Genomic DNA, 19,216 nt, shown 5'->3' on the forward strand with positions numbered 1-19,216 from the left:
CTTCCTCGTGTGTAATTCTATTGTTATCTAATCAATGAAGTCTACGCCAATATTCGTGACTCAATCAGAATTTTATACGCAAACTAATTTAGAAACCTGTGCTGAGATGTGAGTAATATGTGCGTCCGGTTGGTTATAGACCTTTGACGTCAAAATGACGTACACGTTTAACATCGAAAACGACGTTATACTCGTTCAATATTCGGAGAATGAACTCTTTTGTCAACTTAATGCTTTGGATACGTCTGGCTAAAGCCACAGCGCAGGTTCATTTTCTCAGGGCCCGTGCTTGACACTCCCTTCGTTTGGTTTTCAAGGTGTAAACGTGCAGAAGGTTGAAAGCACATTTATGAGATGTGTCACGTTGACTACGAAACAGGGACTTTACGGATGCCACAATGGGCGACAGTGTAATGTTATTTCGAATTGTTGGATGTATTTCGCTCGTTTTGATATTTTTAAATTAGTATGTTTTAAAACACTTTGATGATATAGGATGGGATTTACCAATTTAGCCTGGGGGTGGCGAGGAAAGCCGATAAAACGGCTAAATCATAAGGCGAACCCAAGCCTATCGTCCGGTTACCAGTCCATGATGGGTATGGAAATAGTTAGCTGCTAGCCAGTTATTATGTTTTAGATGCATGAACTGCTAATTATATGATATTTTGAATTTAGTAGTCTTCTAATATTTCCCATATGACACGTGTATAGGCAATAATGCACTTGTTTGGTGTCGAACGTGCCCTGCGGTCATGTATGTGGCGTAGCGTTTCTCCTCTCAGTCAAAACAATAGAAGGAACATGCTTTTTACCATTGGCTTGCTTTGAATCGCCTAATTAGGCATTCCGTCTGAACTTTTTTGTATTAAACCAAACCGGAAGTTCGTGAGAAAAGTGGCGGACCGCCCAGATAACGCCTCTCAAATTTGTAACCAGTTTTGCATGCTGTTTGGCCATCAAAAGCCTCCATGATAAATTTCTGCATTATCGCTGTTACGCTTAATCACTTGTACATACGGTTCACTGACCCAGTGAGTTTGTATTGGGGCGTATAGAGGGCGGAGAGTGCGTGACGGCCATATATAAAACATTTAAATATCCAAGTACAAGCCTTAAAATGAAAATTTTTTCATGTAACCATGTAATTGCGATACAAGTAATTTAGCATCAAAACTACCAGTTACTAGGTTTTTGAAGTAAATATATTATACACTATGAGTTTGAGGGAGCACAATATTTATCCAATTACTACTACAAGATTTTATTTCTTCTTTTTCTTTCCCTTCTTTCCTTTTCCACTTTCTTCTTCTTCATCCGGATTTTTCGCTGCTTCTAATCTTTTCTTCCCGAGTGGGGTTTTCATATACCAATTCTGCGTTAATCAAAAATTAAAACACAGAAGAAAAATAAATAAATTATGGGAGTACCATCAGCACCATTACCTGTGGGCAAACGATAAAAATGGGGGACGAGGGCCACGTAGTGAACTAAGCATTAACTTGTGATCCGTGTTTACCAACCCCCGGATTCACCTTTCTCTTTGAACTTACCAGCGCTCAACAATGATAATAAGGTAACAAAATGATGGCACTTGTATTTTGAATAGAGACCTCTATTCGCAAATTTGCAGAATTGTGAGTAGCTTCTTATCTATAACCAGATATCGATTTTGAAAATGGAAAACGCAACTACGTAATGATTTAGAATCCAACATTGGAGTCAAACTTCAAAATAATTATTTTCTCAAATCATAACGCCTTAGTTCTTCGAATATTTAATACGATGAATATTCTTTCTTTTAGACTTTTTTGTGTCAAATGTCATTTTTATTATAAAAACAATTCAAAAATAGTTTCTAATATATTAAATACATATCAAATGTCTTCATACAGTGTTATAGGTGTAAATTAATCTTAGTACCATAATAAAATTTGCACTCGCATTATTGAAACCTTACCAGCTGAAACCGACAAAAAAATTAAAAAGCACAACATAATTGTTGAGGAAAAATAAAATCAAAAACGAAATAATTAACCAAAAACCTTATTTTTTTCAAATACTGATGGGATCAATTTACATTTTTAAACAAAATATCCTTATTTTCCATGATTTTAAAATCTGGAATATCGAAATATTAAAATGATATCTAATTTGAGTTAAGAAAGTCTAGATCGGCAAAACTGAAAGCACTGGATCAAACTGAAACTTGCGGAAAAAAGCATGATAAAGCAAAAGTTTATTTCTTCTTCTTTTTTCCTTTCTTTCCCTTCTTCTTTCCTTTTCCTTTCTTTCCACCGCCATCTCCATCTTCATCTCCTCCTTTGGCTAATTTTTCCCTCTTTTTGCCGAGTGGAGTTTTACCATACCAAGACTGAGTTGGCAAAGAAGCAAAAATAATAGCAAAATAATAAGAAATCAATTAAAATATGGTGAACCGTATTTAAATTTAGGCTGCGGAAAACCAATAATAAGTGTGTTACCAAGATTAATTCCAAAATTATAAAAATGAACTAGAAAGTCTATTTAAAAAAAAATTCACCATATGTTAACGAAATACCATCTGAACATTCAAGGTTATCATTTTATCAGCCAATTTTTCATAAATAAAGTAAAGAAAATAAAGCAAAAGATAGGGATTAAGCCCATAAACTGAAGATAAATTGAGTGAGACAATTAAACGTTTGCTAGTATAGCTTACCTTAAATGCTTCCTCTTCTTCTTTATAAATTGGATCAATTCGAGCAAGTGGAGAAACAAATTCAACGGCAGCAAGAGGTTTCTTAGAAAGCTGGAAAAGACGTTGAAAATATAAAATATTCAAGAAAATATGATATAATAAGAAGGAAGCATTAGGATTTCGATTTGAAGATGTTCAACAATGCGACATGTATAAGATCAATGTGTTTGGTAATTTATAAAAATGTTGAAACAACCTGAAAATCAAAGCTACTTCATTGTGAATGCTTTTCACTGAACCATCAGTAAGACTATGAAAAAATATGACACACGATTATAAGATAGTGGAGAAGAAATCCCATTTCAATATGTGTGGTGCAGTGAAACTATACTACGGAAAATATAGCAGAAATTTGAAAAAAAAAAAAGATTTCAAAACAGACATCATGATTCTGTGCCTCTTCTAAAATGCTCTGGGGTTGATGGTGAATTCTGTTAACAACCATCAAATATCTTCAGAACTATATAATACGTTTACATCAAATCTAGTCTCTGCAATAAAAAATAATACATAAATATTCAAACCTGAGAAATTCTTCTTTCTGTCAAGATGTATTTGACAGCTTCAACAACATGACCTTGCGTATACCCATCAGTAATTTTTGTTAAACTACTGACATCAAGATGTTGTGTGATAATGCCATTGTGTTCCAAGATAAGATGCTTCCATAAAACTTTAAATGAAGTATAATATATTTAATCAAATGTAAAACTTCAAGGGCAGTTTGAATGTTCATCTAAATTCTAGACAGATGCCACTAAGAGAAATTAGTCGTATGTCAAGTCATTGCTGCTGTCGTTCATTCAACAGGTCAACTAGGGCAAACCAAGAGGTACATGTGCCAGCATGCAGTGCTAGTAGAAAAGTGTTATAAGAGTCCACCCATTCAAAAACCCAACTGTGGCACCAACTCCTGAGATAGGATAAAAATGTCATTCTCGACACCAGATATCTATTATATGTTGAGCAAAAAAAACTCTGATTAGTGTAAAACTCTTGTTTTTAATAATCGTGAAATTTGATTACATTTCCCTATCCGCCAGTAGCGAAATTAATGAAGGATAGAATAGGATTTTCATATTTATATACTAGGAGAGGAAAGTGAATAAGACAGCTTAATCTTATGTCAAATCACGGCCTATTGTTCGGTTACCAGGCCATATTGTATGGGATTAGTTAGACAGGTATTTGTTTCAGATGCATGGACTTGATGGTGAAAGAATCCGTAACCGAAAACTGTTGAAATCAATGATCTGCAGCCTGCTGTGGTATATATAATGTATATATGTATATGACCAGCATACTTACTGTATCTTGATGCGTAATCAGGTCTTGGAATAAGAATAATCCTCTCATATGTCTTTACAAAAGGTTTCAATTCTGCATCAAATGGAGAAACAGATGTTCCAACCAAAACAACCCTGAAATAAAAACAATCAGTATTGAGAGTAAAACACGTTCAAAGGGCAGAGTACCGGTATACAAAAAACAAGCTTTTTAACATTTTCGAATATACAATCATTTTTTCAAAATTTACAAGAAACAGTTAAGAGTTACGATTCATTACAGTACTATTAAATATGCTATATTAAGGCAATAATAAGTCTTACTTTGAGCCGAAAGAAAATTATCCCAACAACAATTAGGTAACATGCATGGGTCCTAACCATTACAAGGTAGTCCACATAATTCCTGGTTAGTTATAATTCTTTCAACACACAAGTTCACACATCTGAAATCACTAACTGGCCTCGAGAGATAGTTTATTCTCACCTATCTTCTGGTTTGAATCCCTTCAATATTTTCGGTAAATCTTTCTTTAATCTCTTTGGATCAGTTTTATCCCCTTTGGGTGCTTTCTTGACGAATGTTTTTTCACAACCTCCAATGAATATGACAGACGGTTGCAGTTCTCTTGCCACCTGTTAAATAATATGTAAAGCATAATTTACAAGATTTGATTTGGAGTTTCAGAATTGAATATAAGCTTGTCTGCATTGAAAACAGTGTGCATTTATTAATTATGGGGTGTTGTATAAGAAGAACTACAATTTTTCCAATTTGGTCTTGCCAATCCAAATTTATTACATCCTGTGCTAAGTGGTAGGCATTAGGTTTTTAACCTATGACGCCAACAAAGTTTTGACGACATGCTAACAGTGTTGGGGAGGTTCTAGTCATTGACTTGAGCCACAATTCATCAAAGACTGGAAAAGACTGGGTTCGTTTAATTCAATTCTATTGAACCAGACCATCATGGTCCATATCAAATAACACAAACAAATCAATAAACATAGGCAAATACAAAAATAGCACAGTAAATGCCATTGTTGTGTACTGCTTGTAATAAATAAACGAACTCATATTCGGAATCAACTATATTTGACTTGATTTTGGACTCGGATAACCCAGGACTTGACTTGACTCACGGTTCAAAAACTTTTACAATGGGTGCTAACAACTAAGATATTCATTTAATTCTCATTTACACCTTTGCACCAAAAAAATGTATTGACATATGATTCAGAATATAAGATCTATTTCAGTGCACTCAGGAATCTTACTTACAAATACAACTTGCTCAATTATGGTCAAGGCCATATTTATATTCTCCAAATGACCTTACCTAACCAGAATACAAGATTCTAAAGTCTATACTTTACCTTTGTGACCATATGGATCAGCATTGCTAAGCCAGATTTCCCAGGATATTTTCCTGCAATATTTTCAGGTGTTAAATCAAACAAATTAGCTCCAGTTTCAGTGCATATCGCATGAAGAAGCATCTTCTTTCCAACACCCCGAGGTCCAGCAAGTAAAATAGACTTTATTTGTGGCATGTTCTGGTGAACAAACTGTGATCCTGTAAAATTATATCAACCGTTTGAAAACACAGAACAGTTTAATCAATATTAATTGAGCCAATTAGATCGAATTTATAATTATAAATGGCAATGAGGTGACTTGGTCTTGCAAAATGCAAAACCATTTCCTTTCTTCTGATACAGGAATATTGTGGTTGTGGGAGACGATTAAGCACGAAGTGATTGGCAACAAGGGAAGGTTCATTTAACCACTGATTGAATACAGCACCATTCAAGAACATGCACCTGGAACACAAAATGGTTAGATATTCCCATACCTGACCTAGACTGGTATTAGAACGAGAGCCAATGGTCCTCATAATTCCCTTTTTTTTGTTTCCCAGGAAAAATATGTGAAGCCCTAATCCTGTCCATGGTGGCAAGAGTGGATCTATCGCTAACATTATTAATTTTCAACAAATTGAACTCTTTCAATGGCACATCATTCTGATGTGTGCTTGCTTATAAAAAATCGAACACATATCCAATCTAAACCCACCAAGAGGTAGAATTCCATACAAAGCAACAAGTTGTCTGACATCAGATAATGAAGGCATTGGTTCAATGTCTGCTTGTCTTAAAGTTGTTCCAAGATAGCTGTAATCCCCGATGTAGTCTTTTAAATATATCTGGCAATTAAAAGTTTTATACTTATAAATGAATAGCAATTCACATATTCATCCAGGGCATTCCATATATTATAGAAAATATGAACAAATCCCCTAAAGCCAGAAAGTCACATGGATATAAGTTCAACAAAAGTCGGTAATAGAAGCATACAATCGAACAAGATCATCTTAATACAAATGCTGTAAAACCTATATCCTTCAGAGCGTAGTCAGAAATAATTTGGTCTAGCATTTCAGAAATCAACCACATGGTGATATACAGCCTTTCCATTAGTTACCATTTTAAGTATAAAAATAGCCACCTAATTAATCATTTCATATACATAGACTTTGGTGTGAGGAACCAACCAAGAAGATTTTACAAGAACTAGCCTGCCTGTGATGGTGAGAAGTTCAGTATCTCATAACTAAACATAATCATTCTTTATAATATGTGAACATACCAAGATTACACGCTAATTGAATCAGTAGTGTATTGCCAAGCCTGTTCATATTGCTTAGCATGATGAGTCAATCACCAACCATAAAGTAATTAAAAATGATTATTAAATCATTTAATTAAAAACACTAAGGAATATATTCATTAAATGTGATTAAATTGCGGTAATGCTTGAGGTTATGCTAAAAAAGCCTGAAATTAAATAATACCTGTGGAGATCGAACTAGGATTCCTTGTTGTACAAGTTCTTCATACAATGATTCAATTGTTCTATCAGCTGTCAAATCTTTTTCTTTTTTTCCTTTCTTTCCCTTCTTACCACTTTTCTTACCTTTCTTCTTTTTCTGTTTGATAAAGAAGGTTTAAAAATATTCAATCAGATATATTTTCTGAGGAGGTCCTAAAATTTCAAACAAATAAAATTATAATTAATTGGCATATTTCAAAGAACAGATTCAAATCTGAAATCGACTTCAAAGATCAAATTCAAAGAATCCTAAATATTATATTTCACATCAAGTTCATGTGATCTTTAGCAAGCAATGACTCTCTTGTGTCGCAAGTAATCCTAGTTCGTTTTCGGGTTCAATAATTATGTATTAAGTCTGTCTGTCAGTTCATATGCATTTATACCCTATTTACTTGTCCGTGTTTGTGGTTAATTAATTTGTTGTGTTTTTATTTTATATGCCATGCTATATGAATATTTTAAATGTCTCCTTCTAGTATTTCTGCTTTGACAGTGGTTGGGATTCTTTTTAAATAGGATAGGATTTACATATTTATCCCGGGGGAGAGGAAAGCCGATAAGAATATTATCGGCTTATCCATATGGCGAATCACGGCCTGTCGTCCGGTTACCATTCCAAGTCGGGTATGGGATTAGGTATATTGTTTGTTTTCGGAGGCATAGACTTGAAATGAAGTGAGCTTTTCAAATTCTCTATATATAACAAATCTGCATTATCACAGGATTATCACATCCTTGTATTTTTGTTAACAGCAACACACAAGTTCAAGCTATAAGAGTCAATATGACTATTTTGTGATATCTATATTTGTCTGTGTCGTGAACCAACAACAGCTGAGACAAAAAAAAACTGCAGAACAAATTTAAACTCACCTTCTTTCCGCTCTTTTTCCCTTTTTTCCCCTTCTTACCTTTGTCACGATCAAGTGCCTGGAAGATATAATTCATTAAACTTAGAGCCAAAAATAATTCTTAAAAGTGTGACACATTGAGTTTGTAAAATTTCTCACACCAAGATTTTTTGATTAGACATGAAAAAACTGATGACACAAAGTTGAAATTTTGCATTAAGCATTAACATACCGGTACATCAATTCTATTTATGTTCTTTCTCTTTTTTAAATAGGTAAAACAAACAAGTATCCAAATAATAAAAGGTTAATAGTAGTTCAAACAGAAGCTTAACATTCCATGGTACTTTAAAACAGCAATGATACAAAGATACTATTTTAGTAATAAAATACTCGGTTATTGAAATTTAATTTTTGCTTTATTAACCCTTTCCGTGCGGGGGGCACGTATACGTACCAACGACAAAAGTCGCTAGATTGCGGCGGGTACATTGATGTACTCCACCGTTTTATTTAGCAATCGGTCGCAAACTGTTGGTCTAATTTTTCCGGGTTTTAGTTTATTGATAAGAAGTCTTCTTCGAGATTAACATAGGCGACGGTAAATCTCCCTTTTTTTTTACGACGGGAATTTTATTTGCGGCGTAACGAGGGAGTGTTTTTTTTTTCTAATTTATGCAAATTTCGGTGATTTTTGGGTGGTAATAGAAGACATATTATCCCTTCCATCTACCAAAGTATTTTGAGTTAGATCACGAAATCGCTACAGCAATATTATGCTATTGTTTGCCAACCACGAAGCGGTAACAGTAAAGGATTTAGCGAATATTTCTATTTTTTATCACGGTTTGAAGTTTCAACTCCCATAAAAATGCTTTTTTTCTATCCGGTTTGTGACTCAGACCACCACTTTTGAAAAAAACTTTTTTTTTCAATCGCCAATTGCAAGCTCTTTAAATAAGCTTTCCAACGAGTCGTCAGTGGGCAGCAGAGGATCATTAGTTTTTCGTTAGTCGATCGATTAGTTGTGAGGGTACAAATGCATAAAATCGGCGTAGCAAATACGATTATTTAATAAAAAATAAAAATCGCATGGAAAGGGTTAATGAACTTAATCACCATTTTCAAATTATTCAATTCCTCTCTCATTAATTCATCAACTTGTTTCCTAACTTCATCTTCAACTTCTAGTCTCTTCTTTTCTTTGATTAATTCATTGTCATGTTTTTGTTGAAAATTGCCACTCTCATCTCTTGTCATCCACACGTCTATAAATAAAACGAAGATGAAATATACTGATTTAAATTTTCGCATATAAGCTGATCAATCTCGCATATAAGTCCAAATAGATCCCCCTAAGACAGTGGTTCTTAAAGTATGGGTCGCGACCCAAACATGGGTCGCGGAAGGTTTAAAAATGGGTCGCGACAAGGTCGTCAATGCAAGGGCAATCTAAGAGGAGAAGGAGGAATTTTCAGCTTTCCCAATGTTTCAATTTAGCTTTTAAACTCTGGTATTTAAAAATAATGAAATATAAAATTTCATTCACGGAAAGAACTGTCTTGAGCTCATTGTTACATCACAATTCTGATATGCCAGTCACGTGTATTATTTTTATGGTATCGGTAACCATGCACGTCGCTTGTCGTTGTGTTGACCGCGTGGAATGTCGTCCTAGTGGATTAAAATAAACAAAAATGGGTGTCTTTTTGGTAATGTAAATTGTAATAGACGACGCAATGAAAAAGCTCGCTTCTCGACATTAGATTATTCAATATCTAGAGAAAATGTGACTTCATCTCGAGAGATATCAAAGGCCAGCTAGGATGTCGTGTTTGCGACGGACAGCGGACGCCTTTTCTGCTACAATTCGCAACAAGGCACTTGTGTGAGCGAGGATATTTGGCACTGACGGTTATCAAAACTAAGCTCGCAATCGCCTCGATACCCATGACAACTTGCATATTGCGTTAAGTAAAATAGAGCTGTGTATTGAAGATATAATGAAAAGGAAATTTCAGTTTCATCAATCTCACTGAGTCAATGGACTGTTTCTAATAAATAGTTGTCTGTATTTGAGTCAAACTGTACTAACATTAAAAACACATTTTGCGTTATTTAGGATTGGGTCGCGAGTATTCATAAAACTCAGATTTGGGTGGCGCTCAGAAAAGTTTAAGAACCACTGCCCTAAGATCAAAACTAATAGGTGAATTTATAAAAATTCGCATATAAGCTGACCTTACAAATCGTACCATGCCGTACACACCTATAACAGCAAATGGTTGCAGAAGAGAATTAGAGTTAGGACCGTATAAGATGATCCCTTAGTTTGCCAACTTTTTTCAGTTTTAAACTCGGCTTGCATGCAAGAATATACGATAATAAATGTTTCCCGTTGACCTATAAAAAATCTATTCTATACCTTACCATATAGAAGTTCTCATGCTCAATTTGAAAGTGTTTTCCCATTTTAGTGTTGGAATGATTATAATTATAATATAAATATCAGTAAATTGTTCTATACCTTCGAATAGCTGTAAGGACTAAGAGTCTATTCTGCTGATTTTGAAAGCATTTTTTGATTATCCAAGTTAAATAAACTCCACCAGAATCAGTTGGTCGATTCACAATTAAAGTATATTAACATAATTCCCACTAGTCAAACCAAAATCTACTACTTGTCCACAAGCAGGTTTAAAGGTTGGAGTGTAGGTAAAATTACAATTGTTGTTTCACGGTAGTTTTGGTATTGCTCGAGTATAAATGGATAAAGTTTGTTTCTAATGTACCTCGAAACCCTCTATGAGCTTGCTCAACCTCTGGTAAAAAGTTTGATGGAGCCATTTTCCATCCTGGTTCTTCTTCCTGAAGGGGATTGGAAAATAAAAACAATAGCATGAATTTGAGATAATAACAAATAAAATTTATCCTGGGTGAAAGGAAAGAAAATAAGATCAATTGAGTATATTGCAAACTGAGAACTTTCATCCAAAGACAAATCAGTACAGAATGTTTCTTAACTCTAGAGCCCATAAATAGAAAGTTTTTGTTGCCCATTTCAAGAGCTTTTCCGCGAGTTGGTGCCCACAAACTGGTTTTGATTCAAAACATTTACCCACCTGCCATTTAAAAGTACAATCGCTGAGTTTAGGCTAGTCTATCACAGCTTTCTTGATAATAATTTGTGATTACTGCGTCTAAGCTAAAACACCTCACATAATGACATTGAGGCATAATGACCATTGAGGTATTTGATATGTACATACATTTTTGAAATCAAAACTTTAAATTGACAATTAGGGTCTAAAACTGTAAAAACATGCCAATGTTTAATATTATTTCTAATATAATTGAAAAAGTGTCATGGCAGCCACACAAATACAATTGGTCATGAAATCAAACAAAGTGATTCTCTGTGCACAATATGAGAACATCAGATAGCAAAATTCATTTGTTTCAATGGAGGGTGGTTAAAGGATGCCGCAACCGAATAGAGGTTACAACACTAATATCATACTTCATGGGATTCAACCCCTGTGCAGAGTAATCAATGGCGGCACAGTGGCGAACCAGTGAAGCAAGAGAGTATATGGTTGGAACAATCTCTGAACTAGGAATGACAAAACTTTTGCCATGAATAGAATTCTATCAATTATACCTCTTCGTCACCACCACCTTTCTTTCCCTTCTTGCCTTTCTTTCCTGATTTCTTTCCCTTTTTCTTCTTTCCTGATTTTTTCCCTTTCTTTCCTTTCTTTTTTCCACCTTTTTCTTCTTCTTTTGCAGCCATTTCAGCTTCAACCTATATAATATTAATAACTTGTACAAATGATTCATCAATAAAATTCAGAAGCAATAATCTTTAATAAATTAAACCTCTTCAGGTGTTTTTTCCTTGAATAAAAGTGCTGATCCTCCATCTTCTTCATCAGGATAATCAGGAAACTTACCAGTTGCATCTCTGAATAATGAACGAAAAAAAGTATTAAACTAGGAAAGTATACAATGAAAAGCTTGCAACAAGTATTTCATGAGCTGAGAGTGTTTATGCACACACAATCCCAACAGTTTACCATCAACAGAAATGTTGTTGACATATTTTTTTTATCATAGCTGAAACCTATCTAAATGTACATCAGAATAATAATTCAACATCATAGGATGATCGTACTATTTAGTATTTTAGCATACTGCGCAAACTAGAGATTTAACTAACTGGTCACATGAAAAAGCAATTGAAATAAGTTGTCTTTTTGATATGTATATGGATCGATAATTTATTGAGGATATAACGGTAACACAGAAAAGGCGATAATATTATTATGCTGTGATTATTTCTGGAAGAAAACTGAATTACATGGAATCACATTCTGTTTAACACATGAAAATTTCAATAGGGTTGGGGTTGAGCAACTACCGTACTTATCCGTTTTCACTTGTTGATTCATACGCCTCTTCGTTTGCAGATTCGTATGTGTATAATGCAAGGACGGTATCGTAATATGGTATAGTTATTGACTGTTCGAATAAACTCAAAGCTATTGCTTTTCCGGTTACGATTGAAATATGCTTCTCTAGAGTAGTCTGACCTCGGCCAGAGGAAGTGTTATAAAAACACATATGTGTTTGTGTACAAAAGGCTATTGAGTCACATAATGGGTATTCGGATTCTCATATCTGACGATAGACACATATTTAACTGATTCTAACTGGTAACCCACCGGTATGTAAGTTAATTTTCTAAACTGTTAAATTATAAATAATAAATGAACATTATAACTGAAACAGACCACATGCAAATATCCTCATTGTCAAATCATTATATGATATCTAAGTATTATGATTCACTATAATTACTTTAAAAATTTGGTATTTTGTATAATTAAAGACCTGCATTCAATAAACCATTGCCGAATTTGATCTTGCATTCTTTCCTTCATATCAGGTCCTTCAACTTCCCGTATTTTCTCTTTTACAGTAACAAGAGCTTGCTGGTATTCTACTTCATATTCATCTTGTGTTACACGACGTGCCATCTACAAGAAATATAAGGAACATTTCCCCGTCAGAGTTGAGCATTTTCACAATGGAGACAGAATTGGAGCCATATTCCAATCTTCCCAGAGTCGGACTCGTAATACTGAATTCCCCAGAGTCAGGATTGTCGATTTTCAATAGTAATAAAATAAGCCAAACTTCCGATTAATAAGTGAAAAGTATTTTCAGCAGTCCATTTAATAAAGCTTGTAAAAAATCATTTTCAAGATTTGATTTTCTTCAAGTTCAATGTCAGAGCCAGAAGTGGAAGTATGGTCAAATATACAGTTTATCCACACAAAGCCCTAACTTACAATATAAATGCATACTCAAACTACAGAAAATAAACATTATTAACACATCTACTACTTGATCAAAAACTTTTGCTAAATCGAGCAATCATATGGATGACTACAATCTAAACTTTATATTTCATAATATGTACTAATGATCCATACCTCTGTGTTTTCAGCAAGAGTTTGTGGTAAAAATTTCTTTGGTCTGGACTCTTTCGTTGGAACCTGAATAGAAATAATTAAGTAAATGAGCAAAAAAGACACAAAAACTATCTGAACTAATTGCCAACATAACTAATAACAAGTTAAATTTTCTTAGGTGAAATTATACATTCTGTATTCCCATTTTTTTTAAAAAAAACTTGGACATGTTGTTTTGAGAGAAATTTTGCCGTGAGATTTTTCCCCAATTGATTTTAATGAGCTCTGTTTCTTATCTTTATTGTTAGTTGTGATAAACAAAAGCTGATAATTTTCTATTTGAACATAAAGCAAGCAGTTGTTTTTACTTTTATCAAATTTACAAGTACATATACAAAAAACATTTTTATTTTTCGCAACAAGATTCTGAAACCACAATCATATTAATTTTAAAATATTTCTAACCATTCCAATGAAAATCATTTCTTCTTCTCTTTGTTTTCTTGTTAATTTTCTTCTGACAAATCCTTTCCAGATCTATGTGATAAAAAACAGCTATTTAACATAGAAAATGTACTACTGGTTCATTACGAGAGCTGACAATCATGAATCTTGCTATTATGTGTTATCAATTTGTGTTGTGTGTGAGTGTCACTACTTCACAGCACATTTAGTGCATAGTACATTTATTTAGTATACTGGTTCTTAGCACGATTTTTATTGTGATGACAAATGTAGAAACTGAATTTTATGTACAAATTAGGTGACCCTAATCACATTCTGCGAGAGTACATGTCACTAACTAATATTTACGTTGAATATCAACATATGCATGTGCCCTATCAATTTATTATGATTTCAATTAGAGACTAAAAATTAATTTTCAGTTTTTTTGTCTAAAAACTATTATACCTTCTGAATTCTTGTTGCCGCAACATCAGGATCAAGTGTGGGAGCTCCTCTCTGTGCCGCAACTCTTTCTCGCTCTTCTTCCATTCGAATCTCTTTCATAAATTTAGCTCGAAGACGTCCTTGTCTAGCACGTTCATGAACTTGAATAAGTCGAATCGCTTCCTCAAGAGACATCTGCTTCACGTCTTTTTCCTGAATGAAGTTTTTTCTTAGTATTTTCACCTAATATCTTATTCTCACTATTATGTTCATGGGTGTGATTTTCTCATGACCAGCATATTAGACTATCTCCGGTGTGTGGCTCCACAGATTCAAACCCTTGTTCGTCCTGCAGTTCACCATCTCACAAAGGGCACAAAAAATTAGGTACAATAGAAATTCGATATTAATGTTGGAAGCATTGGAACAGATACAATGATTTTAAATTGAACTAATCGAAAACGACGTAAGAACCCGATACCCCCATCCATGATTTGTGTATAGACTGTTATGGAACATTCAATCTATTTAACGAGCTTGTTTTTTAGTAACAATTATTTGTCACTGTGTTATTTTTGCAATGAAATTGAACTACAGCATCACCATTTTACATCAACGAGTGTTTTCATTCGATATTTTTGTAGGAAAAGCACTGTTGTTATACACATACATGTTACACATTTTGAAATTGATTTAAAAGGTATTGCACGATTTTACATCATGTTTTTGTTTTATTGTGTTCTTTTGACTGTTTTTGGTGGACGGGCATATAATTGTACGTTTTTAACTATTTTATTAAGTTATGCCTGTCCTCCAGGTCCTCTGCATTTTGTTTGTCCGTTAGTTCTTTTTTTTTTTTTTTCAGAGTGACCGAAATAAAATTGATTGATCGATTGATTCAATAAGTCAATAAAGAAATAACTGAGTTTTTCTGAACTGTACATCTCTTTGCATTTATGTGGATGCCTATCCAAAGACTTGAGGCAAAATAATAACACACCTCATATAAATATTGAAAAGTAGGAAATCAAGGTTTAAATGCTTTTCCATAAAAAAATGGGTGCTCCCGAAATATGTGTACCAAGATGACAGACAACCTGAACATAGTATGTGTACCAGGTTAGGGTTCAGGTTATGCATCATCTTGGTACGCATACCTCAGGAGCGCCAAAAAATGTATGTTATATTTATGGGCATTTGAATAAAAAAGATAAATCATTATAATTTGAATAATACTAAAATGGTCTAGATATGTAATAGAGCTGAAATTATTAATAAACTAATTATAACATAGCAACAAGAAAAAGAAATCTCTAAATATCTACCTTATCTGTCAAACTTGGACCCATTTTGGAAAGAATGCTTCCCAACAACTGCTCTCGATCCTTCAATATCTTCTTGCGTTCATATCTGTAGTATTTTGGTACTGGAATTTCTATATCATTCTGCGTTGAAAATATAATATTATCATTATACCATAAGCTGGATTGAAAAAAAAAATGACTGTTGCTAGAAAATTTATTCATGTTTCTCCAATGAATAAATTTAACTGGTGGATCAAAACTTGATTCGTAAAGGCCTATGTCCACTGATGTATCTAATTTTAAAATTTTTCAGCTTTCCTTCAGAGTAGTTACTGTAATTGTATGTGAATCTCTTACGAATTAGCCTATTGCCTGATAAAATATTTAAATGTACAAAACAAAAATATTAAATAAAGCCAGCACAACATATATAAAATGACTAACAGGCATAATCCAGAAAGCCTTCTACATTTCATAACTACTTTGACTCACAGGAGTGAGTTTCAGATCTGAGAGGATGTCATCAAAATAATGAAACTCTGAAAATTCCAAGTTGACCATTTCATTTTTTACTTCCAACAATCTTCCTACTGTTCCATCAACAACTTGACGCAAGACTCTTCTTTTTTGAGGATGAACTATCTGCAATTATTATATCACTTTTTTATTTATTTTCCCTTAACTTATAAGAGGGTTCTCTCCCTGGAAAGTTATCAGAAGTGATACCAATCACATTCATTTTCTTATGAAGAAATTATTATTATCAATTGAAAAAAATGATACCTCATGATTAGTTAGGTTGTATCAGTACGGTAAAAAGTTATTTGTGGCTTCAGATGCAAGTGTAATACAGAAGGCATAAAGCAATAAATATAAAACCCCTAGTATAACTGTTAATTAAATGAATCATAATTGTTTACCCTTAATGTATTTGGACCTTTAGCTCTTTATTAAGAGTGTAATCAATAGTTTGAGGAAAACAAGCGAAACAAAACCCCTTCACTTTGTCAAATGTGCTCAGATTTTAACACCGATTATATCATACATCTGTCATGGTGTGAAAAGAGATTTAATCTCTATCTGGGTTTGCAGGTTCGAATTCTGTGGGGGAAAATTATTTGCAAGAGGAGATTGCTACACTCCTCATCACTGCAGAGTGGTTTACGTAGCCGCTGGTGGGGACATCTTCCTTCACTACTGAGACCATGCATCTGAAACCTGGCTAACTAATCCACCCGACCGGACTGGTAACCGGACGAGAGGTTGTGGTTCGTCATATGATTAGAGATGTCTCATCGTCTTTTCCTCTTCACTGAGATAAATATGTAAACCCAGTGGTGGGATTCAGCCGGTTCGCACCAGTTCTATAGAACCGTCTCACAGGATTTTATGAGATCAGCGAACTGGTTAGCATTACTGGTTATTGTCAATGACTTTTTGTAACAGAACCGGGTGAAAAAATATGACTTTTGTGACCGGTTGACAAAAAAATTGAATCCCACCCCTGTGTAAACCCTATCTTGTTCTGACAAATCAGAAATATCGAGTGATTGGCAAACATGATTCATCAACTTTTCTCAGACGAAAACAACAAACTAGAATAAAATTACCTGATCATAAGATGCTTCAAGTTTTCGAAGTATTTGGATATATTTGATATAGAGAGTAGCAAGCGTCTGAAATACCGTCAATCTATCCTGAAATTATTTTTGTTAAAACATTATTTTAAATCATGACTCTATAATGTCCATAACAGAAAATAATAATTCCAACAGTGTACTATATCAAAATAATATATTTTGTGAATATGAGAAAACATATAATGTACATTCGAACAAATAATCTTAAATAAATTCACAAATACCATGAAATCCAACAATAAATATTTCTGAACATACTTTTTCAGGCCTCGGAGGCTCAAGTGGTATTTCCCGAGGCAAAAGATCATCAATACTTGTCTGAGCCTCAGCCCATAATTGATTGTATGTGCTGCAACAAAAGATAGAGTCAATAAATGTCTTGAGCTACTTTTAACTAAAACATCAAAATTTGGTTCCAGTTTGGTTGGTAAACCGGAATCATTTCGTTTTACATATAATCTTATGAATCGTAGACTGGAGACTATGAGAATACTATTTAAATACATTTATTGAATACATATTCCAATATACGTGTGCAGTAATAATATAGAATAAAGCAGTTTGCGTAATAGCAAATCGGCAACAAAAACAAGACATTTTGAAATTTGTTAGCAATATTTTTAACTTATGATACTCTACTTCAGAACTCGATGGTGGCATCAAACTCACCCGTGTGACATTTCGATGACTCAGTCCTTTGCCTAGAAGCTTCTTTCAATATAAAACATTAATATATTTTAGGCAAGTCTGTCATTTTGCACTAGACCCGTATCACGAACACCACAAGAGCGCACTAAACTGCCAATCATCGGCAAGTCGCGGTGCGTCTCCATGGTAATTTCGGCAAGGATCCATGACGGGTAAAGGTCATTATTTTATAATAACAAATTCTTAGAAACAGCATGGATTCTGATTAACTCGTCGGATGTGACGTCTCCTTCCATGACGTTCCAAAGCAAGCATTTCTTTAAACACCTAGCTTAAATGATAACTGCCAAGTCTTATGATAGCTGCCAAACAAATAATTCAGATAATCACATCAATCAGCATGTAACTCAAGCATATGGGCAGTATTATTTTAAGAAGATCGATTTTTCAAATATCCAAAATTTAAATAAATCGAGACGGTAACTTTTTAAACCGAAAAAGATTTGGACAAGAGTCTACCTAGAGAACACATATCGAATCTTTTGTAGAAAGTGCGCACCACTAATGCAAAATCAAATGTGAGATTTGAGAAAAAACGCCACGTTCTAAAAACAAAATTAATAATTATCGAGGTTGGGGTTCGGGTTAGGAATGATTTGAAAGTTTGATTTTCTAGCGCGATCTGTATCCCTATCTGAATAATTGTTATTTTTTTCTTTTTAGCGGTGACGGGGGCTTTCTACAAAAGATTCCAAATAGCTTTTGCAATGCGTCCTAGTTTATCTAGACTTTTGGGCATAATCATATACAAACATAATTTCCGAGCGCAAACAAAATTACCCCGATTTTATTTTTATTTTCAAAGAAGAAATTAAGAAATTTATAAATTCTGTTTTTTTTTGGATCACGCTCATAACACGGAATTTTATATGTAGGCTACGTCACATATATGTCTGAAGTAATGCAAAATCATAATTTGGTTGTTTACATCAGCTTGAATTTGTGCAAAGCTTTTCAATTTCAGAAAATATTACACAAGAATACTTGGAATTGGAGAACACCTAAATTGGCCACGTGTAGCGCATGTTTGAAAAACAATTTTTGTCGAAATGATCAGCTGGAATTTCCTATAATTTCCCTGAAAACCGAATTGGTAACGATGCCTTATACCAGTAAAATGGTACCATTGATGCCTGTACAGTCTGAACTCTAAAGTCTACATATTCATAGCAACTCTTTCCTGTGAAGGCAATGTACCATAATTAAAAACCTAAATATGCGAGAGCAATTCAATTTTGAAATTAAGGATATAATACAATCCTTATAGAATTTTTGTTTCATGTAACATAAATTCCCATTTGCAAACTCGTAGGCTATATTACATACAGTGTTTCCCCGAAAATAAGACCTACCCTGAAAATAAGCCCTAGTTTTATTTTTCGGAGGAAAATTGAAATAGGTGATTTTTCATGGAAAAAATCGT

At 33.9% G+C, this 19,216-nt stretch overlaps 1 protein-coding gene across 2 annotated transcripts; it reads right to left on the reverse strand.

Moving 5' to 3' along the window:
• Positions 1–1,110: 1,110 nt before the first annotated feature.
• Positions 1,111–17,905, reverse strand: LOC120346431 (dynein regulatory complex protein 11-like). 2 transcript variants are annotated; one of them, XM_039416166.2, is made up of 22 exons: positions 17,755–17,905; positions 17,344–17,434; positions 17,056–17,142; positions 15,938–16,087; positions 15,467–15,586; positions 14,163–14,354; positions 13,716–13,787; positions 13,272–13,334; positions 12,667–12,812; positions 11,653–11,737; positions 11,435–11,578; positions 10,566–10,641; positions 8,893–9,041; positions 7,796–7,852; positions 6,882–7,016; positions 6,104–6,233; positions 5,404–5,603; positions 4,514–4,662; positions 4,049–4,161; positions 3,265–3,413; positions 2,702–2,791; positions 1,111–1,375 (listed from the first exon to the last, which is right to left on the reverse strand). In XM_039416166.2, exons 1-22 carry the CDS (start codon positions 17,763–17,765, stop codon positions 1,265–1,267), a joined length of 2,520 nt encoding a protein of 839 aa, XP_039272100.1. In that variant the 5' UTR covers positions 17,766–17,905; the 3' UTR covers positions 1,111–1,264. The 2 variants fall into 2 exon arrangements, with proteins under 2 accessions (XP_039272100.1, XP_039272099.1); XM_039416165.2 differs by lacking the exon at positions 1,111–1,375 and adding an exon at positions 1,420–2,374.
• Positions 17,906–19,216: the final 1,311 nt, after the last annotated feature.

This window comes from Styela clava, chromosome 8, assembly GCF_964204865.1.
Source record: "Styela clava chromosome 8, kaStyClav1.hap1.2, whole genome shotgun sequence".
Taxonomy (NCBI): domain Eukaryota; kingdom Metazoa; phylum Chordata; class Ascidiacea; order Stolidobranchia; family Styelidae; genus Styela; species Styela clava.